We start from the raw sequence: 25,968 nt of genomic DNA, 5'->3' as shown, positions 1-25,968 counted from the left end.
ATGGTGACTGAGCTTTTCCCTAGTGAAATCAAAAGGGAGATAAGCCAAAATCCCTCCTTGTCTTTGAATAGTGTAAAGTGACACAACTGTCTGAAAGAGGCCTGTTCCCCTGAGTCCAGGCTGTTTGCTTGCGCTGAGTTTAAGTGTGTTTGTTGTTGTTTGAGTGTCAGCACTGCTGTGATCTTGTGACCAGAGGGTCGCTGTGGGTGTATTCTTACCCAAAGCACAAACTCATACACACACACACACACACACACACACACAGACACAGCTGGAAAAGAGAGCTAAATCACGGTTGTGCAGTGTGACCAGATGCAGGATGAAAGCTTAAGCTATTCTTGCACCCGATTTTATAGTGGAGAATGCAGGGTTACAAATACACAAAATGGGAAGGGTGGAACAAAATACATGAAAGATAACAAATAGACTCTTCTGTAGATGAGTATTATAAGTAAATAAAACATTTTCATCAAAATCTAAATCATTTGAATAAAAAATAAGGAAAAATGCAGTGATGTTTAAACAGTTATGACCTGCATATTTTCTTTATCACCCAACGTTATTTAATTTTGGACGGTGTGTGGTCGAAATGACTGATCTTGAGCCAAGATTTCATCAGCAACAGTTTGCATGTGTGTGTTCTATGTATAATCTATCTATAATCTAAAAGAGACACACTTTGGGAAACGGGTTGTTTGGAATCTTAAGTAAGTGTATGCAGTCATACGGGCGCGACTACACACACACAAACATTGTCAAAAGGGCTTTTATCCCTCGTCTGTGTTACCTGACCGTCCTCCGGGAGGCCAGCACCTGCATGGCAGCAGGCAGTAGTGTGTCGCACACAAGAAACACTTTACATGGAACAGAAACATTTGATTTAATGTTAATAAGAACATTATTTACTTTCTTTCATTATTATTATTTCTCATTCAAACACTTCTTGGGAAGTCTATATTTGTGTCTTCACTGGACCATGACAGTTAAAAATTAGCAAAAACTAAAAAGGTCAGTGAGAGAGAGAAGGGTGGGGGTTGCATGGATAGAGAGAACAAGACAGAAGGACAGGCAGGGTATTTTCCCCCTCTATCTTATTTTGCAATCATGTAATTTCCTCTTTGTGAGCACTAGTCATGTGCTGAAATCTCTGGAGAGCTGCAGTAAGGAGGCGAATGAGAAATGGTCCCCACTGTCTTGACAAATCACTGATATGTATGGTTTAACATCTACCTTTGCCCTCATTCTGTCCTCATTGTGGCATCACATCCCATGTGGCTTCTCAAAAGTTCTGAAAGACAACATGAAGCAGCATTTGCAAGCATAAATACATTTTTAGACTTTTTTAAATAAATGACATAAAAAGTCGTCATAAATTTAACAATAAGTATTTAAGGCCATTTAAAGTCATAAAAACGTCCTTATTTTCCATACAAGGTCACAAAAAAACATTTAGCCACGTCTTAAATTGATATGCTAGTTCATTAATTTGTTCTTCCATCAAAATGCGCTCGCAGCGGAAATGGCATTCATTTGTTTCACCTGTTGAAATTCTGTATGAGTAATCTGGGTAGGATCACACTGGTATCACAGCGTTCCAGAACTACAAGGACTTTCACAGAAACCCGCGCGAACTCCGTACATACTGTATCATACTGTCTCACTGCTTAGCTTAATTGAAATCATCCTGGCTATCTCAATGGGAAAATGTACCTTTAACGATCTATGGCTCGAAGACGGCGTTTAGTAGCTGGCTTAAGCCCGTCGCTAACAATAGGTATCAAGCATCCAAACACAAGACACGCAAAAGCTGAACTGAGTAGCTGGTTACTCGCGAACAAATACTAATTGCAGTTTTGAACAAACAGAAAAGGATGTGTAAGAGCCCAATTCAGCACCACGGTGTTCAGGGCTCATGCAGAGAAAGGTGTCTCAAAACGCTTGTACACCGAATTTGCTTCTTTTTGCTCTTTTGCCGACAAATACATACAAAATACCCGCCTTGGAAAGTATGCTTGAAAAAACTTTTTTTTTCAGTTATTTGTCAGTTATTTCTTAAGTGAAAATAAACAGTTGGGGAAAAAGATGCATTCATCGTCTCTTAAAGTGACCACGCCTAATTTAGCTACTGGCTGATATAATGTTAATACAAGAAAATGAAAGAAAAATCACAAACTTAAACATTGTGTAAATAGCACAAATACATTTTTTTATACTCTTTTTTTTTTTTGCTACAGGCCTCTTTCAACAGTCTGTAATGATTTTACATTAACAGTTATGCAAATGAGCAAATGTTTTGTTTATTTCAATGGGGTTGAAACGTTTAAATTTGAATTCTGTTCCACATTAAAAATGTTGTACTTGCAATGGATGCCATATTAATGAGGCAAGATTCTTGAGCAAGATTTTTACACCATACATATGTGATAAAATACTGTTTCCTGTTATGTTGGATGACTCATCTCAAAACAAATGAATTTGACCTTAAATGATTCTTTTCTCAGAAACTGACTAATATTTTGCCATTTCTGTGTTTTAGGTGTGCTCCTGGTTTGTTAGGCGAGTACTGTCAGCACAAGGACCCGTGTTATGTAGGATATTGTCTGAATGGAGGAGAATGCACTGTGAGTGTGGCCGGTGTACCTGGAAGCCCCAGCTGTGTGTGTCCTCTGGGTTTCACAGGCCAGCGCTGCGAGAACCAGAAAAACTCCACATGCTTCCCCAACAACCCTTGCATCAATGGTGGGAAGTGCTCACTCCTACCCAATGACCAGTACAAATGCCAGTGTTCCCGTGGATGGACAGGTCAGCACTCTCACTCACTTCCAGTCTCTGTGTGTCCCTCTGTCATTTTTGAAAAAATTGACATTTGTTTTTATTTGTGTCTACGGTTGACATTTTCTCCTCAGGTCAGAATTGTGAGCAAGAGGACACATGTCTGTCCAGCCCGTGTGCCAACGGTGGTATCTGCTATACTCTGCCCAATCGTGAATTCTCTTGTACCTGTCCTCCTGGTTACCATGGCCCCCGTTGTCTCAATGACACAGATGAGTGTGTTTCCTTCCCGTCTCTGTGCAAGAATGAAGGCGTGTGTCTGAATACCCCAGGCTCATATCGGTGTAACTGCCAACCCGGCTTTACCGGCCTCCACTGCGAGACAGATTACGTGCCCTGCTTTCCATCCCCCTGCCTCAACGGTGGAACCTGCCGGCAGATGACAGACACAACTTATGTATGCCACTGCTTGCCAGGTTAGTTCCAGAAGAAAGGAAATAGAAATCTATTTTTATCGTAGCAAAAAAAGCTGAATTCAAAAACCGAAGCTATATTTGTTCAGATGCAACTGAAACATGTTATCTAGGCATGCCACAGCTCACTCAATGAACATGTCAGTACTGACTTGGACCTGAGCCAGACAGACCAATTTCTGATGAGATTTTACCACAGTGCAAGTTGGATTGGGTGATAAACTGGTTAAAACAACTAACTTATTTTCAGACATTTCTAGAAATGCTAAATGTTACTGCATAGGAAATGGGTTTTTCAGTCACTTCACATGTATAGAGAAAATGCAATAGAACTTGACTAGACACTTCTGGTTATTAACGGATAAGTGTAGTTACAGTCAAGCTTGTGTTTTTTTGACTGTCTATTTTTATCAACGATAATTTGGGGAATATTGTGATTTAAACGTGATACCAAATATAATGGATATCTTCATTTAATCTCAGTCAGAACAAACAGTCATGTTTCTTCATTCAATAATTTGCTGATTATATCTGGATTTGTTTGACGCGAAAACACACAGTGAGACCTTTAAGGGATAGTTCACCCAAAATTGGAAATTGTGTGTTTATCTGTTTACCTCCAGGGCATCCAAGATGTAGGTGACTTTGTTTCTTCAGTAAAACAAAAACAAACATTTTGAACTCAAACCGTTGCAGTCTATCAGTCTTATAATGGAGGTGAAGTGTAATCACGGTTAAAACATGAAAAAAAATAAGAACAACAAAAAAAACATACACAAACAAAACCAATTTAAACCCTGCAGCTTGTGACGATACATTGATGTTTAAAGACATAGACCGATCAGCCTGTGCTAGAAACTAAACCGTATTTATATAGTTTTTTTTTTTTTTGCAACTGCAAGGCCTGAACTGTCTGAATTGTATGAGTGCGTCCTCCACACCTCCTGCACGTGAGGGGTCGTCTTCTTGCTTTACGGCAGATCACAGACTTATAAGTGCATTAACGCCACCCATCTCTCAAATGGACGATTAACACTCCCAATTGAGATTGTCGATTGGTCCATTTGAGAGATGGGTGGCGTTAATGCACTTATAAGTCTGCAATCTGCCGTAAAGCAAGAAGAAGAAGACTTCACACACGCAGGCTGTGTTGAGGACACACTCAATACAGTTCAAGATAGTTCAGGCCTTGCAGTGCATCAAAGGTAAAAAACAATATAAATACTGTTCAGTTTCTAGCACAGGCCGATCGGTTTGTCTTTACACATCAATGTATCGTCACGAGCTGAAGGGTTTAATCTGTTTTTTTTTTATGTTTTAGCTGTGATTCCCATTTACCTCCGTTATACTACTGATAGACTGCAGCTTTTTTAGTTCAAACAAATTGTTTGTGTTCTACTGAAGAAACAAAGTCACCTACATCTTGGATGCCTTGGGGGTTAGCAGATAAACATCAACTTTGAATTTTTGGGTGAACCATCCCTTTAACTAGCATTTAAAGAGTGCTGTACTGGCAAAATACAGCAACAGGCCAAAACTCCTCTCTCACCTCAGGCAGTGAATATGAGCCGTGAGAAATGTCTTTTCGTGCCTTAAAGTTGAGTAATTACATTTAATAATGGCAAAGAGAGACAGAGCACCTTTGTGTTACCGATACCTTGGATTGAGAGTGAGTTGTTCAGGAAATTTTCTTTCTGATTTTCCTGTAATCAGGTTTTAATGGAACAAACTGTGAGGTGAACATTGATGATTGTCCGAATCACCGCTGTCAGAATGGAGCCACATGCATGGATGGAGTGAACACTTACAACTGCCAGTGCCCACCTGAATGGACTGGTATGAAAACAGCTTTATATAGTGTGTGTGTGTGTGTGTGTGTGTGTGTGTTTGCTTGCTTCCTCTTGTTCTCTTTTCCGCTAGTTGAGATGACTCGGATACTAATTAAAGAACAAATCATTTTTGGAACTTGTTATTTTTAATGATTCTGATAAATCATTTCAAAGTTCTGTTTAATGTTTGAAAGCAAATAAATTAAGAAATATTAGTAATGCATGTAAACTAGTATTATTAAATGCTGGATTATTTTATTTTAGAGTAAAATTGAAATTTTGCGAACACTGAAAATTAAATCTCAAAATAATCACTATTTGATTTCTTTGGGTTAAATCATGCAGCACTTGATTTACAATTTAATTTTTATTTTTAATGATTCATTCAAACTGATTTATGTGAACAAAACAAGCTTAATGGCTCTTTTTGCAATTCCTTTCAATGCAGACTGCTCAGTGCTTCAAACCTTCTTTAAATAGTCCTTTTGAAATTTGTGACCCTTTTGTTTGCAGGTCAGTTTTGCACTGATGACGTGGATGAATGCAGACTACAGCCCAACGCCTGTCAGAATGGAGGCACATGCAGTAACACACGCAATGGCTACAACTGCGTGTGTGTGAACGGCTGGAGCGGCCCTGACTGCTCTGAAAACATTGATGACTGCGCTATTAAGCCCTGCACGGCTGGCTCCACTTGCATCGATCGGGTGGCTTCCTTCAGTTGCAGCTGCCCTCCTGGCAAGACTGGTCAGTAAAAACTACCACAAGGCCTAAAAAATGACTCTTGGACACTTGGTCACTTCATTCATGAGCTCAAATGACTCTTACATCAAATCTCAGCAACATAGACAACAAGTTTTTACAGTGAAATACTGCAACGCTAAAATAATGTTTTTTCATACTACAATATAAAACCATCTCAGATCAGTTGTAGTAATCATAGTGATTGTTTCTGTGTTCAAGGTTTGCTGTGTAGCATTGATGATGCCTGCACCAGTAACCCATGCAAGATGGGAGCTCAATGTTACACGAACCCCATCAATGGCAAGTTCAACTGCAACTGCCCCTCAGGGTACAAGGGCAGCACGTGTGCAGAGGATATCGACGAGTGTGTGATCGGTGAGATAGTTTGCAGGACTTTTGTCTGTCTGTGTTTATCTATGTGTCTTTTTTATCTATATTCACCTTTCCCTGCACACACATTACAGTGTTTTATATAGGGATGCACAATATTATCGGAATCAGCCAATTTTGGCTGTAAATGTAAATATCGGCTTTGGCCTGATATGAAAGATCTTGCCAATATGTCTTGCCGATAGGAGGAATATATTAACTCAAATGTGCTCATGGTGTGCTAGTGATTAGATTCTTGAAGCTCCAACAAAAAAAATATTTCAAACACAGCCACAATGCTGTTTTGCATCTGAGTATCTTAAATGATTCAGTTCAATCGCAATGAATCACTTATTAACAGTGACTTGCTGCCACCTACTGGTGGTTTTAAGTACACATTTAAAGTGTCTTTTCATTTTTTTAATGATTGTAAATATCAGTATTCAATGCTATATGTTTAAAATTACAAAATATTTTTCAAAGCATTTGTAACTTCAGGTTAAATGCATTCACGTCCCTCTGAGCCGAATTAAATAGTGCAGAGATTTGTTCCAACCCTGCTCCAACACTCATACCATGTAATTTTCAAATAGGCCTGAGGGACTTGATTATTTGGATCAAGTGTGTTTAATTAGGGTTGAATCTAAACTGTGCAAGGCTCCAGCCCTCCAGGAATTTAGTTTGACACCCCTGAAATATTGTGTAAATAAGCCTATATCTGAATGCCTCTTCAGAGGCATTTTGTTTTTACTGATATCATTTGTTTAGTAACAGCCCAAATGTCTTATTATTCTAATTGACTCATTAAATTTAAGAATCTGACTCGAAAGATGATGCACACTTTTAGAAAAAAAAAAAGGCTTTATAAAAGTAAAAATGCCCATAAAATGAAAAAATAAAATAAAAATAAAATTAAACATACTGGAACATATACATTTTAGAGGGTTTATTCTCCATATAACCCTAATTTCATGCTTCAGAAGAATGTGTTTAGAAATTGTGTATGGACTCTTGTTCTTGTTCCAAGTTACCTTCCTGTCCACTGATTTTTGCCTCTTACAAAAGCTACAAAGCCTTCCAAGAAGAAATTAAAGGCTTATGTCATGCTTGAGCTTTAGTTAGGCTGAAACTTGAATGTTAAGTTGCACAACATAAATGCCAATGTTTAGTTATTATTATAATTTTCATTACTATAATTTTGATTGTGCCTTAGTTTTAGTTTGTACTGATTACCTTTTTATGTATGTTATTTAAGTAATGTGAAATAGATTTTTATATTTCTTGATTTATGCAGTAATTTTAGGTTGTAATGGTGAAATAGATTTTTGTATTTTTATTTATTTATTTTATATTTATTTATATATTTATTTATTTGTTTATATCTTTATTTATATGTTTTTATTTGCAGTTTGAAAGTAGTTTGGCAGTTAAATGCATTAAATTAGTTTAGTTTTCATGGTTGTTAATATCTGCAATTTCAGTAATAAAAATTTTAATTTTGCCAAAAAGGAAACAAATTAGTTTTTAATTTTAAGAGACTTATCTTATTTTCTCTTGTATATCTAGTATTCTTTTTAATAAAGAAAAAAATACTTCTTCGATTACTCGATTAATCAATGGAATAATCGGTAGAATACGCAATTACTAAAATAATGTGTAATATGTTAAATTTTTAAAACAAATCATAAGCTTTAAAAGATTTTCAGAATTTGTACAACTCTTTTGCTTTAGACCATCTACAAATGTTAAATCTTACAATAAAATGTTAGGGCAAAACACTGCATCTTTCTGGGACAAAAGCAGTGGTTGATGTATAGTTTATTTATAGTTATTTTCAAAGCTTCAATGTGCTGTCAAAAAAAAACCTTCATTATTGTTTATTTAGTTCTAACAAATAAGTTATTGTTAAAAACTAACCAAAATTTAAATTTTTTGTATAGGAGAGACTTAGTGTTTTTCCAAACAAAAGGGAAATGTATTGGTATCAGTATCGGCTAAAATTAGTTAAAAAATACCGTATATAGGCAAAAATCCAATGTTGTGTATCCCTAGTTTTATGCATTTTATATCTTACCTAAAACTTTCTAATCCAATATTTTTTTTTTTTTTTTACCCCTCAGGGCCAAACCCATGTGAGCACGGTGGTTCTTGCAAGAACACAGAGGGCTCGTTTACTTGTAACTGTGCTCCGGGTTACACCGGTCCACGCTGTGAGCAGGACATCAATGAATGTGGCTCTAACCCCTGCCAAAATGACGCCACCTGCTTGGACCAGATAGGAGGTTACACCTGCATCTGTATGCCAGGTATGTATACACACACTCACACACTGTAATGAGGAGCATGATGACACTGTTTTGGCTCCATGTCCTCATATTCATCTAGTATCTGTGTATGTGTTCAACCATAGGCTTTGATGGATTGCACTGTGAGATTGACGTTAATGAGTGTGCCAGCTCGCCTTGTCTCAATAACGGTAGATGTCTAGACCAAGTCAGCCGGTTTGTCTGCGAGTGTCCTCAAGGTGAGTACAATCACTGCTGCTGTAAAGTTTTTTGAGTCTAATAGCCCACTTTTTACAGCACAATATTTGAATGCCTCATAAATAAGATTTATAGGATCCTCTGGTATTTCTGCTGTAATTATGACAAAGCTGCCTGTTTTTTATTAACAATGAACTAGGAGTGTCGATATAGTTAATTAGCCATGATTCATTTTGTGATTCCAGAAGTTTTAAGAACTGCATGTTCTTCAATAAAAATAATAGTTATTGAGAGTGAAAAATAATAAAAGAAATAATAGATTTCAGTTTGTCCTGATTGTAGGTTTGTTTTAACTATTCAGATAATGTGATAATCATTTGGATGTTATTTACATTCCTAAGTATTAAGCAGTAAAACTATTTTACTGTTGAAATTTCAACTTTGCCGTCATAGGAGTAAATGACATTTTAAAATGTATTAAAATAGAAAACCGTTATTTCACAGTATTACTATTTTTACTGTATTTATGATCAAATAAATGCAGCCTTGGGGAACATGAGTGTGCACATTCTTTCATAAGCATTAAAAATATAACCGTCACCAACCATTTGTTCAATATTGTGTATTACTATAATTGTTTATGTTTTTTCATATAAATAAATGTTTTTTTCAAATAATAAAATAAAAGGCCCTCAAATGGTTGGTTGAGATTACCTGTCCATAGCTTTTAAAAATTTGACTACAAACTGAGTGTATCTTAATTGCACCACAAGTGCATTTGCATTGAGTTGCAGCTTTTCTCAAATTTGTTAAGGCCACCGTTTGCACATATCGTCGAAAATTACCAAATTAGATCATTCAGAATTAATGACGTGCTGTTATTTCATTGCTGCAAATAGTTGTATGGGTGAACATCCTTAATATGTGCCATGTTAGATAGTGTTCATTGTCCTGATACTGAATCTGTGACCACAGGTTTCACTGGGGAAATGTGTCAAGTTGACATTGACGAGTGTGCCAGCACGCCGTGCCTCAACGGGGCCAAATGTCTCGACCGTCCTAACAGCTATGAGTGTGAATGTGCTGAAGGTAATATAAAAATGAGATAAAAGCACTAACAAAACAAATTTCTGCATAATTAAAATTAAAAACTCATTGGCCTAGTTCTCAGAGAACTGGCCTTATTGTATTAATCCCTTGTTTTATATGCTGGTGTCTGTAGGTTTCACAGGAACATTGTGTACAGACAACATTAACGACTGTGAACCCAAACCATGTCACCATGGCGATTGTATAGATGGAATCGCTACCTTCACATGCAATTGTTACCCAGGTTACATGGGCCCCATCTGCAGCGAGCAGATACGCGAGTGCCAGAGTGACCCCTGCCAAAACAGAGGACGCTGTGTTGACCTAGTCAATATGTACCAATGCAATTGCCAGCCAGGCACTTCAGGTGAGTCTCACACTTGATCTTTACATCGCAAAGGCTCTTAAAGAGGCAATATATGAAGTCTAATTATGATAACAGCAAATGTTCTTATAGCAAGATGGTCTTAATTTAGTGTATTGTGATTATTATCCACTATTTAGAATTGATTTACTTGTCACTGTTCATTTGAGATGTGCGCATGATAACTGTTTTTATTTGCTAATCTTTATGTAAAGTATGTGATATGTGAACTTTAATGATAAGTGTAAGTCTATGTCTACAAAGTGCATAAGACCCTAAACAAAGCTTGCAACACTCCCTTGCTGGACACTTCCTCTTACTACACACACGCAGATATAATCTATCATCACTCAGACTTCTTTAGGGACCTTTCAAAGGCGTATGAATTAGACCAGTTTTATTTAATCTACTTGTGCCTCGATTTACTATTTTGTCATTTGTCTTTGTTATAGGTGTAAACTGCGAGATTAACCATGATGACTGTGCCAGTAATCCCTGCCAGCACGGGACCTGTGAGGATGGAATTAATGAGTACAAATGTGTGTGCAATCCTGGATACACAGGTTTGTTCATGCACAGACACATACATAAAACAACAAAATGCATCATTTCAATTATATGAATGCACTGCTTTTATAAAGCATTCAATAAGTCTTTTTCATTAACTACACTTTCTTTCTTCTCAGGGGAGCGGTGCAACGAGGAGATCAATGAGTGCAGTTCGAACCCGTGTCTGAGTGGAGGGACATGTGTGGACAAAGTGAACGGGTTTCATTGTTTGTGTCCAGTTGGGACTCACAGTCCTCTGTGTCACTCAGGTGCAGACCATTGCAGCCCCATGCCCTGCCTGCATGGAGAGTGTATTGAACAGCAGGAGGGGTAGGAACAGCTTTTATCTTTCTGTCAAAGTGGCCGATATTGAATATTAGTAGCACAACCTACTTCCATTTTCTGTCAAAACCTGTAAAGAGATCTATTAGTGTTATTTAATTCTATATAAGAACTGTAAAATTGATTAACAAAGCAAATTCATGTTGCATTTGTAGCATTGCTTTAAGAGGTCGTTTTACTTGCCTTAGTATAACCATCTATGAACAGGAATCTCTTTCATGTTAACTAGTCTCAACTTCTATATGTGTAGGTATCTTTGTGCATGTAAGCCAGGCTGGGAGGGTAAGAACTGTGAGAGAGAGAAGAACGAGTGTCAGTCCAACCCGTGCCAGAACGGTGGAACCTGTAATGATCGTTTCAATGGCTACACCTGCATGTGTGCCCGTGGATTTGCAGGTAAAGGCGTGTAATCCATTAGCCTTTCTAAACAAAGTAATAATGATGTTCAGCTCCCTGATTTGCCCTTTTTTCTCTTTCAGGCTTGAACTGTGAGATAAATATCAATGAATGTGAGTCAAACCCTTGTTTGAATCAGGGAACCTGTGTGGATCGAGTCAACAGCTACATCTGCCACTGCACTCTGCCTTACACAGGTGACACACATTTACAGTGCACAGGTTTACAAGGATTTCAATTACAGAATAGCCACTTTTGTTGCCAAATTTTTAAGTTTAATTAGGGTATTTCAGTCCCAACATGTAAGAATAGGATCATATATTATTTACACTCCTGTTCAAAAGTTTGGGGTCATAAGATATTTTATTATTATCCGAAAGACATATTGTACAATATTAAAAATATTTTCAGTTTTAATGTCTTTAAATGTAATTTACTTGTATGATGCCTAAGCTGTATTTCCAGCAGCTGCTACTCCAGACTTCAGTGTCACATGATCCTACAGAAATCATTCTAATATGATTTGCTGCTCAAGAAACATTTATTTATCAGTGTTGAAAACAGTTGTGCTGCTAATTATTCTTAATATGTTTTAATAAGTAAATTAATAATGTTAATCAATATTCATAATATTATAATTATTAATAGGGCTGGGCGATTTGACCTGACAAAACTGATGCATTGAACAGTTTACCTCGATTATGATTATGTAACTTTTATTTAATGATTAAAAAAAAATAGTTCATAGTTCATTAAAGGGTTGTAGTGTAAAAATACTCCACTATTAAATGTGGGATTTTTTTTTTATAATGATAGTGTGCATTTCTTATCTTTTGTCATTATAAAATAATTGAAGGAAACAAACTATTTGTAACTATAATAGTACTATAACTATAACTATGATTATTTGTTGAATATTTCGAACAACTGAAATCTTATTTCTGAAATCTTACAACTGTGATGTCTAAAAAAGAAAAAGAAAATAAAAGAAAATAACTTTCATTCTTTGCAAATAAAGTAAATGAATATTGCCATGTGAATTTCAGTTTCGATTTTGTTTTGATTAATCATCCAGGCCTAATTATTCATAAAAAAAATTTCATTCATATTAATAATAAAACACTCTTATATATCCACAACTGACTGTACTGTCTCATTTCTCAGGGAGACACTGTGAGGATAAGTTAGTCCCCTGTGATTCTCAGCCCTGTCAGAGACGAGGAGTTTGTCAGCCATCCCTGGATTACACCAGCTACACCTGCTTGTGCCACAGCGGATGGGAAGGTAAGTCATTTGAGTTTGTTTGTGGGTTTGTTTGCATTCCTCGAGAGTTTATTTGATGTCGAGACAACCACATATAACACCTTTACTTTGATCACTGATAACATGATATCCCCAGTAGATTCAGTAGATCCCCAGTAGATTCAATTTATGAAAATCCATCCAAAACATTTCAAGAATGTCTGTCTGACATATGTGTGTAGGAGCCCAGTGCACAGAGGATGTAGACGAATGCAAGAAAAATCCGTGTCAGAATGGAGGTCATTGTCGGAACACAGTGGGCAGCTACCGATGCGAGTGTCAGCCTGGATACAGTGGGGTCAACTGCCAGACTAACATCGATGACTGTAGCTCCAGTATGTGCCATTACTACACAATTCATTCACATGTCATGAGTGACAGACATTAAATGTATCCTTGTGTTAATATCTTCTATTAGAATGGGAGTAGTGTATCCTAGAGGTCAGAGATCAACTAAATGACCAAATAAAATAAGTTTAATGTCCCAAGGAATATATCTATATACATGTGTGTGTGTGTGTGTGTGTGTGTGTGTGTGTGTGTGTGTGTGTGTGTGTGTGTGTGTGTGTATATATATATATATATACCTATTTAACAAATTTACATAATAATTTGCTCAACATATTAAAAATAAAAATGTATTTATGTCCAGGGCTCATTTGTGGCCTACTAGGGGTCTTTGGACCCCAGCTTGAAAATCCCAATAATCAATTTTTGCTCTCTTCTCCAGATCCATGTCGTAATGGGGGTACGTGTGTCGATAAAGTGGGCCAGTTCTTGTGCGAGTGCAGAGCTGGCTTCTATGGTGAGCAGTGTCAGGAGGAAGTGAACGAGTGCGCTAGCAATCCCTGCTGGAATGGAGGTCGCTGCACTGATTACGTGAACAGCTACACATGCCAGTGCCCACCTGGCTATGACGGCATCAACTGTGAACGTGATATCCCAGATTGCACTGAGACGTACGATTTCCATATAAATTATCCAGGTGTTTTATTTCATTGTATTATATATATATGCATATTAATTTTCTCTCTCTCTTTTACTCCATAGCTCTTGTCTCAACAATGGAACGTGTGTGGATGGAATTAACCGTTTCACCTGCCGCTGTCGGAATGGCTTTTCGGGTCAGTACTGCCAATATGAACTGAATGAGTGTGACTCTCATCCCTGTAAAAATGGTGGCACCTGCATAGACGGCCTGGGGACTTTCCACTGCACCTGCCCAATGATGTATAACGGAAAAACCTGCGAGGTAAAAACTGTCCATTCACTTGTAGATTGCAAACCCACATGGTCTGATGTAGCTCAATGACTAGATGTTGGACTGTTTGCTAATTAACTGCCATTAAAACATGAAATGTTCTTTCATCTCAGTAATTACATACTAGACACGCAGTTGGAATAATAAAATGATTCTTGTCCTGTGTTGAAATTTGGTTGTCAGTCGGTGAATGTTCAGAGAATAAAGTTCTCTGATTGTGTCATTCTGCAGTCAATGGTGAACGTGTGCAGTCAGATTAAGTGTCGGAATGGAGGCACATGCATCCAGAAGGAGATGGATTGGAGATGCAGCTGTCAGCATGGCTGGACAGGCCTGTACTGTGACATCCCTAACATGTCCTGTCAGACTGTTGCCAAAAACAAGGGTGAGAGATTAGACAGAGTGACTCATTTCACTGTAAATGTTTCGAAATGCAGCAAAATGTACAAAGCTGTAGGTTTGGTTGATTTCTTAATGTAACTTCCTATATGCTCCAGGTGTGGCGGTGGACATGGTGTGTAAGAACGCAGGGCGGTGTATCGACAAAGACAACACACACCACTGTCTGTGTCAGATTGGTTATATGGGCAGTTACTGTGAGGAAGGGGTGGATGAATGTCGTTCCAACCCCTGTAGAAATGGAGGGACCTGTGTGGACTACCAGGGTGGATATAACTGCAAGGTAAACCAATCTCACTTAATAATGTTGATATACAATACTGTTCAAAAGTTTGGGCTAAATACAGTGAAATTATAAAGACATATATCTCAAGTACTTTTAAACTTCTATTTTAAGAATCTTGGGGAAACAAATCTATCTCTAAAATATTAAGCAGCAGTTTTCAATAATAACAGTATTATTAAGAAATATTTCTTGAGCACTAAATCACCATATTAGAAGGATTTCTGAAGGATCATGTGACACTGAAGACTGGAGTTATGGATGTAGGAGTAAATTACATTAAACTTTTAAACAGTAGTGTATATAGAAATAATGTGCAATAGAGAAATCGGTTGATATTTTAATATCTAAACCTTACACTTTCTCTATTAGTGTAAAGCAGGTTTTCAGGGCGTGAACTGTGAATATGATGTTGACGAGTGCCAGTCGAATCCCTGTCGCAATGGAGGCACCTGTATTGATTTGATCAAACCACTTCTTCTGTGCATGTCCTCCTGGCACCAAAGGTATGACTGATTCTTAATGCAGTATGTTTAATGTTAAGATGTTACACTGATATGTAAATGTCCCCTTACCACATCCTCTCTGTTGTGCAGGTTCGCAGTGTGAGGTGAACGTGAATGAATGCGCCCCAGAATTCGGCACACGCTGTAAGAATGGCGGCCAGTGTGTGGATGGTGTGGGGCGCTACACCTGCTCCTGTCCTCCTGGTTTCACTGGAGAGCATTGTGAGGGAGATGTGAATGAGTGTCTTTCTGGACCTTGCCATCCATCCGGCGCCATTGACTGTGTGCCGCTCACCAATAACTACCAGTGCCGCTGTCGTCTTGGTTATACTGGTGAGATCTTATTTTAGAATAATAGATTATCATACTAACTATTTTAAAGTGATTCAAATGGACTATTTTCTTTCTTACACACTTTTTGTGCTCTCCGTCCCCCTGTAGGACAACATTGTGAGTTAATGGTGGATCTGTGCAAGTCCAAGCCGTGCCACAATAACGGCAGATGTGCCATGAACACGAGTTCATTACATGGATACACCTGTACCTGCCAACCTGTAAGTGCAGAATTAAACAAAGTTATTTTAACATTTGAATGTAAGTGTATATGTGTGCATGTGCAAGCAATTAAATTTTTGCTGTACTGTGTAGCATTCCCTATTTAAAGGATATTCACTAACTACTCTCCAAGAGGAGAAGGATATCTTAATGACTAATGTCTCTTGCTGTGCTTTCCGACATTTCTTTGACAGTCTTTAATGGCTGCATTAGCTTGGCTTTTTTCTGTCTTGCTTTGCTTGAAAATGTTTACTTTTCTCAAGGCAGCTTGTCTCTCTCCTTATTCTCAATGCTTGCACTAAAGACTGAAGCTGCATAAATCAGGTATGAAGTGAAAGTCTGATTCCCTCTTAACTCATCTTTTACTCTTCTTTCACTCACTGCTGCTGTCTTACTAGCCCCTAGTCATTTCGTTATAAGGTAGCACCATGATTTGCTTTATTGTTGGGGTCTAACAGCCTCTGTGTGGCTCTTTCAGGGTAACACTGGCTTCAACTGTGGCGATATTGAGATACTCTCCTGTGCCAGTTTGCGATGTCAAAATGGTGGAGAATGCATGGAGATTAAGGGTCGCCCACAGTGCCGCTGCCCAATGGGTTTTACCGGACCGCACTGTGAGAGCATCACAAACCGATGCATGTGTCAAAACGGTGGCAAATGTATGCCAGACAATTCCAACAAGTTCAGCTGTCATTGTCCACCCGGCTTCAGTGGGCCGACCTGTCAAACATATAAACCATCCTGCCAATATTTGGAGTGCGAACTGCGGGCAGGAGACAAAGTGTGTGACCCACAATGTAGGAGCCCAGAATGTGAGTGGGATGGAGGTGACTGTACGCTGCACTGGGACAATCCCTGGAAGAACTGCAAAGCCTCCGTATCCTGCTGGAAGTTATTCCATAATGGCCGCTGTGACCCAGAGTGCAACAATGCAGGCTGCCTCTTTGACAACTTTGAATGCCAGAAAGGTTCATCGACTGGCCCGAGCACTTGCAAGTATGTATCCCAGAATACTTCTCACACTCTAGAGGGTTACTGCTTTTCTTTGAGAAACTTGCAAAGATAATGCTTGAAAACATTTAGATGTAGATGTATTTTTGATCAAATAATTTCAGTCTTGGTGAACATAGACTTTTGTCAAAAGCAAAAAGAAATCTTACAGGCCCCAAATATATATACTTGCATAATATTTCCATTTTAAATATAATACTAAATATTTATTAACCTAATTTCTCCTTAGATATGACACATACTGTGCAGATCATTACGCCAATGGTCATTGTAACCAGGGCTGCAACACAGAAGCATGTGGCTGGGATGGTCTGGACTGTGCCACAGATACTCCTCCCAAGCTGGCTAATGGTACACTGGTGATCGTGGTGCTACTGCAGCCCAAGGAGCTTTTGGCTGACGTTAAGGGATTCCTGCGCTCTTTGGGGACACTGCTGCACACCAACCTGAGACTTAAGCTGGATGAGAATAAGAAACCTATGGTGTACCCATACTGTGGACCTGAGGAAGATGACATTCAAAACAATATTGCCACTATGAAGCAACGTGGAAAACGAGAGCTGGAGAAGGAGGTTATTGGGTATGTTACTCACCCAGAAATGAACATTTTGTTGTTTACCTTCATATTGTCATGTTTGTAAAAATGAACATGGTTTTGGATGTCTCCTTGGTTCAGTTCTACGGTTTACCTGGAGATTGACAATCGACAGTGTTCTCAGAACTCGGGTGAATGCATCTCCGATACAGACCAGGCTGCAGCCATCATAGCTGCCGAGTTCCTAACATCAGAGCTGCAATACCCCCTCTACTCTGTGGATAGTAAGTGAACTAGTAAAACATGGTGGTTTCACTTTATGTAGTGTTGTTCTCTCTATGTAAACTTTGTTAACCCATTTGCATCTATAGTGGCTGCAGTTTATAGTTGTCATTTTCTTTTTGTAAGTATTTTTCGAGATGTTATTCATTTTTATTTCTTAATGACATGCAAGCAAACAACCAAAAAAAAGGTATTCACTTCCTTCCTGTCACCTGAGGCTGTCAGGTTCCTACCCCTACTTCCAGGAAGCATGACGAAGACAAACCCTCCCAAAGAGATTACATTTTCATGTTACTAATAAAAATGTACAAAAATTAAGCTTTAGCACATATTGTGGCATTCCTATATAAGCTCTAGTCAGTATTATTCAGCAGATTTTCCTCTTGCTCAGGAGCAAATTACCCTCCTCCATCCCCAACTCCTCCTTTCTCACAGTCAGGACTTGGCTTTCCGATATTCCTTGCTGAATCAGACTCATTTTTCTTGAATAATGTGATGCACTTAAATATCCTTAAGTAGATTAATGATATTTGCCTTGTTCTGTTCTGTTTACCCTAGGGGGGTTAATTTTGCTGCTCTCCCTGTTAATTCATGACAGGCTGCATGGATGGACAGGGAGTTTTTGCTCAGAACCGAACCATACCTCCAAACCAAACCTCATGCTAAGTGTCTATCATTTTGATGATAGTGTTCCTGACAGAACTTCAATCAGACACAAAAGAAAGAATGGAAAGCTAACCTTAATTATATATAAATATTGAGGCCCCTTTTATCCAGTTTGGATGCATTTCATTGTAATTGGTCAAGGACCATAATTCTTTTTATGACTAGTAGCTTATGATTCCATTATAATATTGAAATTTGGAAGTAATGAGTTTACATTTCCATTTATTATCAATATTGTTGAAATCAGCCATTGAATAGTATGGGCCTGAAAAAAAAGTGTAATTTTTTTGTCAGGTATACCTTTTTCTGTTATATAGATGTAATATTTTCTTTATTCTATTTATTTTAATTTATTTATTTTAATTGAACTGAAAATGAAATTATAAGCTAGATGCAACTTTTTTGGGGTTTACATCGATTGTTCTTCAACTTTTATGCATAATAAATTTGTTTATGAATAAAGATTGAACTGATGAAAGCAGTTATTTTGACAACAACAACATATTTGCCCGCTGGCAACTATAGTTGCCACACATTCAAATACGATTTTCAAGAAAAGAAAAAACCCTGGGGAAAATAAATGCAGAACATGTTCACATAGGAGACTGTTAACATGACTATATGCATGAAACCATTTAGAAGAATTTTGGCACAAATGGGTTAACCATCCTCTTCCACCTCAGGCATTAAACCCCCAGGACCCCAAGAGCCTCGTCTCCTGTACCTGGTTGCTGTGGCTGCAGCTATCATCCTGCTGATTTTGGTTCTGGGTGTGTTGGCTGCCAAGCGTAAGCGCAAGCATGGGATTTTATGGCTTCCTGATGGCTTCCTGGCAAAGAAAGACAGCAAGCGGAGGGAGCCAGTGGGACAGGATGATTTTGGCATGAAGTAAGTGTGCACCTGAACTCCACTATGATCTCAAGATATTTGCTGCCTTGATGTTGCCATGGGAAGTTCCTGATTAATAAGTAAGAATAATGTGACCGTGTGCTTTCAGCTGATATTGTATATATTATACATCTAACACATTATACACATCTATTATTATTTAAAATGTCTGAGTGGGCAATTTCATATCTCTTTTGTTTTTAGCTATTATTTGATAAAATGAATATATGATGCAACAACAGCATGAATCTTTTTTTTTTTTTTTTACTTGATTCTGTAAACCTTTTGATTTCAGATGGCATGTAAAGTCAACCCTTCTTCCGCCACTTTCTTTCAGGAGCATGCAGAAACCACAGGATGTAGGGCTGATGGATGGCAGTTCTACCCATCATTGGTCAGAGGAGGATCATCTATCTAAAAACCAAGGGTAAGAGACAGTACCGCCACAGCTCTGAAGATGACCATATCAGATCTCTTTGTTTATGATGAATCTGAATGGATCCCTCCAACCTCACAGATGGAGGACAAGCCATTGCTTCCTGTCGGACTGGATGGAGGAGTGGACAGGAGAGAGTGGACCCTGCAGCATCACAAAGCTGCGGACATTACACTCACTCCCCCTCAGGCGGATATGGACATGGACAGCCTGGATGTCAATGTTAAAGGACCAGGTTAACAGACTGAGATTCTTTCTTACTCGCAATCTGAGTAGATGAGAAAAGAAGGTTTTCACTCTTTTGTTTTTCTGTTAAAAAGTTTGACTTACTCCATATTCTCTTTCATGCTCATAGATGGTTTCACTCCTCTCATGCTGGCATCTCTACGAAGTGGCAGCAGCCCCGATTGTGGCAGCATGCTGGGAGAAGAGGAGGAGGAAAGTGGCGCTGATGAGCCTGGCACAAATGTCATAACTGACTTAATTGGCCAGGGTGCATCACTCAATGCCCAGACAGATCGCACCGGGGAGACTGCCCTTCACCTCGCTGCACGATACGCCCGAGCTGATGCCGCCAAGAGACTGCTGGATGCTGGTTCTGATGCCAATGCTCATGATAACATGGGCCGCACCCCTCTACATGCGGCTGTGGCGGCAGATGCCCAAGGAGTCTTTCAGGTTAGGGAATAAGCTTCTACTTTCTTCATCATGAATTACAGGTTTCCCAGAGTCATGGAAATTATCCATTAAATTAAACTCAAATTATTAAATAAATCATGCAAATATCTATAGTGACTAACATAATTGAGCTATACAACAGCTCTAAAATATTAAATATATATATTAGGGCTGCACGTTCTCAAGTTTTTCATTAACCGTTAACCGAGGCCCTTAGCGGTTAATACTCGGTTAACCATAGTGTGCCATAGTAACCATAACCATAGTAATTTCCGGACATTGGCCGAAAAAAAAAAAAGGAATGTCCGACAAAATTTAATCTCTCCGGTCAAATTGTCCTATTAAAACTGCCTAATAATGCCGCCCATTAACACAATCTGAATTTGAGAATAAGCCTAAAATGTATAAGGCAAAAGGTAACAAGCAGACTCCGCGGCCGCCTCACTAAGGCTATGACTATGTTTGACACGTACAATATTTGAAAAGTGATAATTATTTATTTATTTATTTAAATTACATTTATATCTGAATTTATGTCAACCTATAGACTTTCAAATATCAAAATGTCATGAATTAATATGTATTTTTGTACAAAATTACATATAAACATATTTTCCTATTATACTTTGCCTAGAAACGCTTCCAACAAGGCGTCGGTTCTATTTCTAGCACGCACGCGTCGAGCCGCGCCTGAGCCGCGTGTCTCACGCAGGCAGTCGGCAAGCTATAACCTGTTAACATGGGAGCCAAATTAAAAACAGACACGCCACGCAGCTGAGATGCTTTCACGCATCCAGTGTGTCCTGACCGGCCTAATGATGCCCGGGTGTTGGTTGTTGAGATTACAACAACGAGGTTGTACTTGAAGTATATCTAAGCACTGTATTGCAATACTTGCATTTTGCCCCGTCACTCGTATTAGCCCGCTTCATATTAGAAAAATGACTTCTTCTTGTGGACATTACAAATGTCTGGGAGCGCTCTGGCGGTCTCTGGTGGTGCAAAAATGTATTACAACTAAATTCAATGCACGCCATTGACGTCACTTAACCGAGCAAAATGTTTCACTCGGTTACAAAATTTTTAACGGTTAACCGGTTAACCATGGACACCCCTAATATATATAATTACCTAGAAAGTGCTCTTTAATAGTGGTATGTATATGTATTGTCATATTTTTTTGTTTCGTAAATAGTTTTAGCTGATCTGGGTCCTGTTTTGTTAGGTTTTGACTGAACTTCTGGTTATTTCCTGAATATCTCTTCTGTTTTTTTTCCATTCAGATATGTAAATCAACATGTATAAATTGTTAGTAGTCAATTAATGGGGAGATAATCGAATCGATGCATCGAAAAAATAATCGCTAGATTAATCGTTTAAAAAATAATCGTTTATCCCAGCCCTAGTATTTATATATATATATATATATATATGTATATATACACAAAGACTGTAGTTTGCTGATAGTATATTTTGCATTTCTTTCTCTATTCATGGTTTGTGAAAAATGTTTTTGTGTGGCCATACCAATCATTATTGCATTTTTGTACTCCAGATTCTCATCCGTAACCGTGCCACTGATCTTGATGCCCGAATGAATGACGGCACCACACCACTCATCCTGGCAGCCAGACTGGCTGTGGAGGGCATGGTGGAGGAACTGGTGCACTGCCATGCCGATGTCAATGGTGTGGATGACCATGGTAAGATGAAAGCCTGTATGAACATACATCATAGAAAATAACTTTGTTGATAAATGGAATGAAATAAATTCTAGACATGAAATGATTTAATCTCATCACTCTCATCTTATCCTCAGGCAAGTCAGCTTTGCACTGGGCCGCTGCTGTTAATAATGTAGACGCCACTCTAGTGCTACTCAAGAACGGAGCCAATCGAGACATGCAGGACAACAAGGTACTCTTTCAAGTCTATTTGTCTATGTGCATGTTTAATCACATTTTTGAATACACCGATGTTTTGTGTGCCAGCCAAACACTTCAGTTTTCTTTGTGCTGTGATGTAGGAGGAGACCCCCTTGTTCCTGGCTGCCAGGGAGGGCAGCTTTGAAGCGGCCCAAGTTCTCCTAGATCATTATTCAAATCGTGATATCACTGACCACCTTGACCGCTTGCCTCGTGATACTGCGCAAGAACGAATGCATCACGACATTGTGCGTCTGTTGGACCAGTACAACCTGGTACACAGCCCACATTCTGGGCCTAACCACGTGGGCAACGGTGGGGGACACTCTTCCATGGTCTGTGGGACAAATGGCACAGGATTCATGATTGGCATGCGTCCAGGACCACAGGGCAAAAAGAATCGCAGAGCAGGAGGAAAAGCAAACACTGCTGCAGCCGGGACAGCCAAAGATCTAAAAGAAATGAAGACAAAGAGGCGAAAGAAGCCGGCCGGAGGAGAGGGACCAAATGTTGTGGTGGTGGCAGGAGCCAGCGGAAATGTCACCAAAGCAGCTGGTGGCCTCTCAGAGAGCTCGGTCACCATGTCACCTGTGGACTCCCTGGAGTCTCCACACTCGTACGCAGGAGAGGCAGTGGCCGCCACCAGCACGGCGAATTCTCCCCCTCTGCTCAGCACCCCATCCGTGAGGCCCATGCTGCCTCCTGTGAGTCACATGCTGAGCCAGCAGCAAAGCTGGGTGAGTTTGGCCAAACACGGCTACAATGGCCACATGTTTGGCCTCATGCAACCCCAACAGATGAACACCAGCATGCAGCAGCACCACGGCACAGGCATGCTCACCCCGATGAATGTCACCATGAGCCGTGAACAGCTGCCACCCATTGTCACCTTCCAAATGATGGCGGCAGGCAACGGGCAGAGCCTCCTCAAGCAGGCGCAGCAGGGGCAGATGCAGGCACAGGGGCAAAATCAGGCACAAAGTCAGCACCTGCAATGTAACCAAAGTATGATGTACCCCATGCCTAATGTGGGAATGCAGCACGGCCTGTCGCATACCCTTCAACACCCCCACGGTCACAACCACACACTCCCTCATGGGCTGCCTGAGAGCCAAGCACAACAAGTAGCTTCCTATCAGCCACGGCAGAGTCCCGTGGATAAATATCCAACGCCACCTTCCCAGCACAGCTATGTCACCGCCGGCTCCGAGGGAACCACCCCTGGTCATCCCGCACGTAATCCCAGCGAACACCCCTACCTCACTCCTTCGCCTGAATCACCTGATCCCTGGTCCTCTTCGTCGCCCCACTCCAACTCAGACTGGTCCGATGTCACAACAAGTCCCACCCCTCTTGGACACCCCCACACACTGCCTCCTTCCTGCCACACACACATTCCCGAACAAGCCCAGCTGCAGCCCCCGTCACAGGCTGCGCAGCCGACACAGTCGCAGCAGTCACAGCGCAGCAGTGTGTATGCGTAGGAACTTGGACCTTCGGGAGTTTAATTGCATGGCTGTTTCATTTGTCTCTCTCTCTTCAGCTGCCAGAGGAGCGGCCATTTATCCTTTCTCCATTCTTCTCCACTCTCCGTGTTGACTTTGAAGTTTGCTCATTGTAAATTCCCGTTAGCCCGGATATTTAATCGAACAGAAGCCCCGGACTAATCATAAAAGTGAGAAACCACTTTTAACAACTTGGGAATCCTGTTAATGGCTATCTATGATCTAGGGCACTTTTACCAATGCACAGTCACAGTGCCAAACTAAGGAGTCTCAATTGTGGTAACTGTCCCCAATTTGGGGAAATTTATTTCAAGATTTAGTCAAGAATTTTACCATTTGAAGGAATTTTTTCTCATTTAATCTGCCGTCTTTTTTGATCATTTTTTTAATGTTAAAAGTCAGATATGCTTAGTTGGTACAAACCTTAAAGGGATAGTTCACACAAAAAATAAAATTTTAATAATTTACTCATTCTTCTGTTGTTCCGGACCTGAATGACTTGCTTTCTTCTGTGAAACGCAAAAGGAGATATTTAAAAAAATGTCTGAGAATATTTTTTTTTTCCTTTATTGTCTATACAACGAAATCAAATGGTTTAAGTTTGCTTTGAACTCCACTGACTTTCAACATATGAAGAAAAACATTCTTTAAAATATCATCTTTTGTGCTTTACAGAAGAAAGTCATACAGGTTTGAAAGTACATCAGAATTTATTGGTGAACTATGCTTTTAACTGATAATTTAATCTTTATATAATGGGTCAGCTTTCATGTGTTCTCTTTTTTTTTCATGATTGGTGGCACTTTTATTGCGATTGGTAACGTGAATGTGCTACACATACATCTCATTCATTCATGTGTGATTCAGAGCTAAACTGTGGAGTAGATAGTTAAATGTTACATTTTTATGTTACTTGTTTGTTACGGTTTATACTTTGCCTTGCCGATGATTAAGAGAGGTAGAAGTTGTAAATATGGGTTCCACTTTGTATCTTTTGAAATGGTATGCAGTATTCAGTGGCCGCACAGACATGACAGAGGTTTGAAGAGGAATTCCAGCTGCCATCATCAAGCAGCGTGAAACTTTCAGAAAACTAAATGTTTATATACAATATTATCAGTGCCTTTTACATCATTGTAACCATTGTTACTATTTTATTAGTTTTGTTCTGTCTTTTTTGTGTTACTTGTATATTGACATTCTGAGCAGTTTAACTTGTTCTGAAGTTGTATCTTTTATTTACACATCATGTATTTCCTTCATCCTAAATACAATCAGCCTGTCGTTGCAACCTATGAATCACTTGGTAATTTAGAAATAATACTTTATACAATCTAAATGTGCTGTTTCACTTTTTCTGTTTTGTGTTTTTTCGCAAAGCTTTATAAAACGGATTAGTACAATCACATTTTTTTAAAATGTGTTTTGCACAATAAAGCCCCTGGATCTCTGATACACCAAATAAACACTCATAATAGTATTTAGAGACGTATGCATACATTAGCCAGAGTGGTGATGAAATACAATCAAAGGTTTTCTGAACTTCCTGTATGCTATATTTGTGCAGGTGGGTGGATCAGTAATATTGTGTGTGCTCACGGTCAATATTAAGAGTGTCTGCTTATGCAAATAGAAACCTTTATGGCTCCATATAGCATTTTCTTTTTGGAAACAGTTAATATCCTGTAGCACTTAAGGGCCCTTCAACAGTATGATTTTTAGTGTACTGAAATCTGAGGAATTTAATAGGTGTTACTCCATCAAATAAAGATCAAAGCAAAGGTTTTGGAGCATCGTATCTTCACCCGAATGTTATGCAAAGCTAATTTTATATGTGCTGTATATAATTTTTTTTTTTTATATGTATTGTACTTTCTTTTCCTGTTCACCAAATATATACAACACAGTATGCTAGAATGAAGTAAATGTTTCGTCTTCGTATTTTATAGATTACAATTTGTGATTTAAATAAAAACCCTGTGTATTGGAGATAATCCAAGACAGTTGATGATTAAAATAGAGATGAAACACAAATAAAGGAAAGAAAACCTTTACAAATTGATTTGGCTTAATGAATGAGTCTCAATCTATTTATTTGTCTGTCTGTCTTATATTTATTATGTTGATTTATATGAGTGTTACAATTGCCCACTACTTGCAAAAGGAAAACCTACATTGGGCATTTTATAAGAAAGATCAAAAACGAAAGACTAATAAATGCAATGCAAAGCAGGTGAACGCGCGCTTCTCAACAAGTTCAGGTCTGCGTTTCCGAAAAGCATCGTAGACCGCAGCCCAGTTCGACAGCCTTCTGTCCGCCAACCGA

General features: G+C 39.0%; 1 protein-coding gene across 1 annotated transcript in view; it reads left to right on the top strand.

The window, feature by feature from the left end:
* The window catches only part of LOC113107951 (neurogenic locus notch homolog protein 2-like), a 48,266-nt gene extending 24,474 nt beyond the window's left edge, over positions 1–23,792 (top strand). The window contains 34 exon segments of the mRNA XM_026270781.1: positions 2,537–2,802; positions 2,907–3,248; positions 4,959–5,081; positions 5,588–5,821; positions 6,038–6,193; positions 8,308–8,493; positions 8,598–8,711; positions 9,646–9,759; positions 9,893–10,126; positions 10,576–10,686; positions 10,810–11,002; positions 11,265–11,410; positions 11,494–11,607; positions 12,575–12,694; positions 12,895–13,047; positions 13,443–13,671; positions 13,763–13,964; positions 14,205–14,358; positions 14,471–14,655; positions 15,028–15,120; positions 15,122–15,161; positions 15,252–15,494; positions 15,603–15,715; positions 16,195–16,712; positions 16,957–17,307; positions 17,404–17,546; positions 18,894–19,098; positions 19,436–19,512; positions 19,515–19,525; positions 19,616–19,769; positions 19,890–20,212; positions 21,768–21,915; positions 22,032–22,129; positions 22,239–23,792. Coding sequence (XP_026126566.1) covers positions 2,537–2,802; positions 2,907–3,248; positions 4,959–5,081; positions 5,588–5,821; positions 6,038–6,193; positions 8,308–8,493; positions 8,598–8,711; positions 9,646–9,759; positions 9,893–10,126; positions 10,576–10,686; positions 10,810–11,002; positions 11,265–11,410; positions 11,494–11,607; positions 12,575–12,694; positions 12,895–13,047; positions 13,443–13,671; positions 13,763–13,964; positions 14,205–14,358; positions 14,471–14,655; positions 15,028–15,120; positions 15,122–15,161; positions 15,252–15,494; positions 15,603–15,715; positions 16,195–16,712; positions 16,957–17,307; positions 17,404–17,546; positions 18,894–19,098; positions 19,436–19,512; positions 19,515–19,525; positions 19,616–19,769; positions 19,890–20,212; positions 21,768–21,915; positions 22,032–22,129; positions 22,239–23,621 — 7,276 coding nt within the window. The 3' untranslated portion in view covers positions 23,622–23,792.
* Positions 23,793–25,968: the final 2,176 nt, after the last annotated feature.

This window comes from Carassius auratus, chromosome 8 (assembly GCF_003368295.1).
Source record: "Carassius auratus strain Wakin chromosome 8, ASM336829v1, whole genome shotgun sequence".
Taxonomy (NCBI): Eukaryota; Metazoa; Chordata; class Actinopteri; order Cypriniformes; family Cyprinidae; genus Carassius; species Carassius auratus.
The sequence above is the reverse complement of the archived record's forward strand: the minus strand, read 5'-3'. Positions and strand labels throughout refer to the sequence as shown.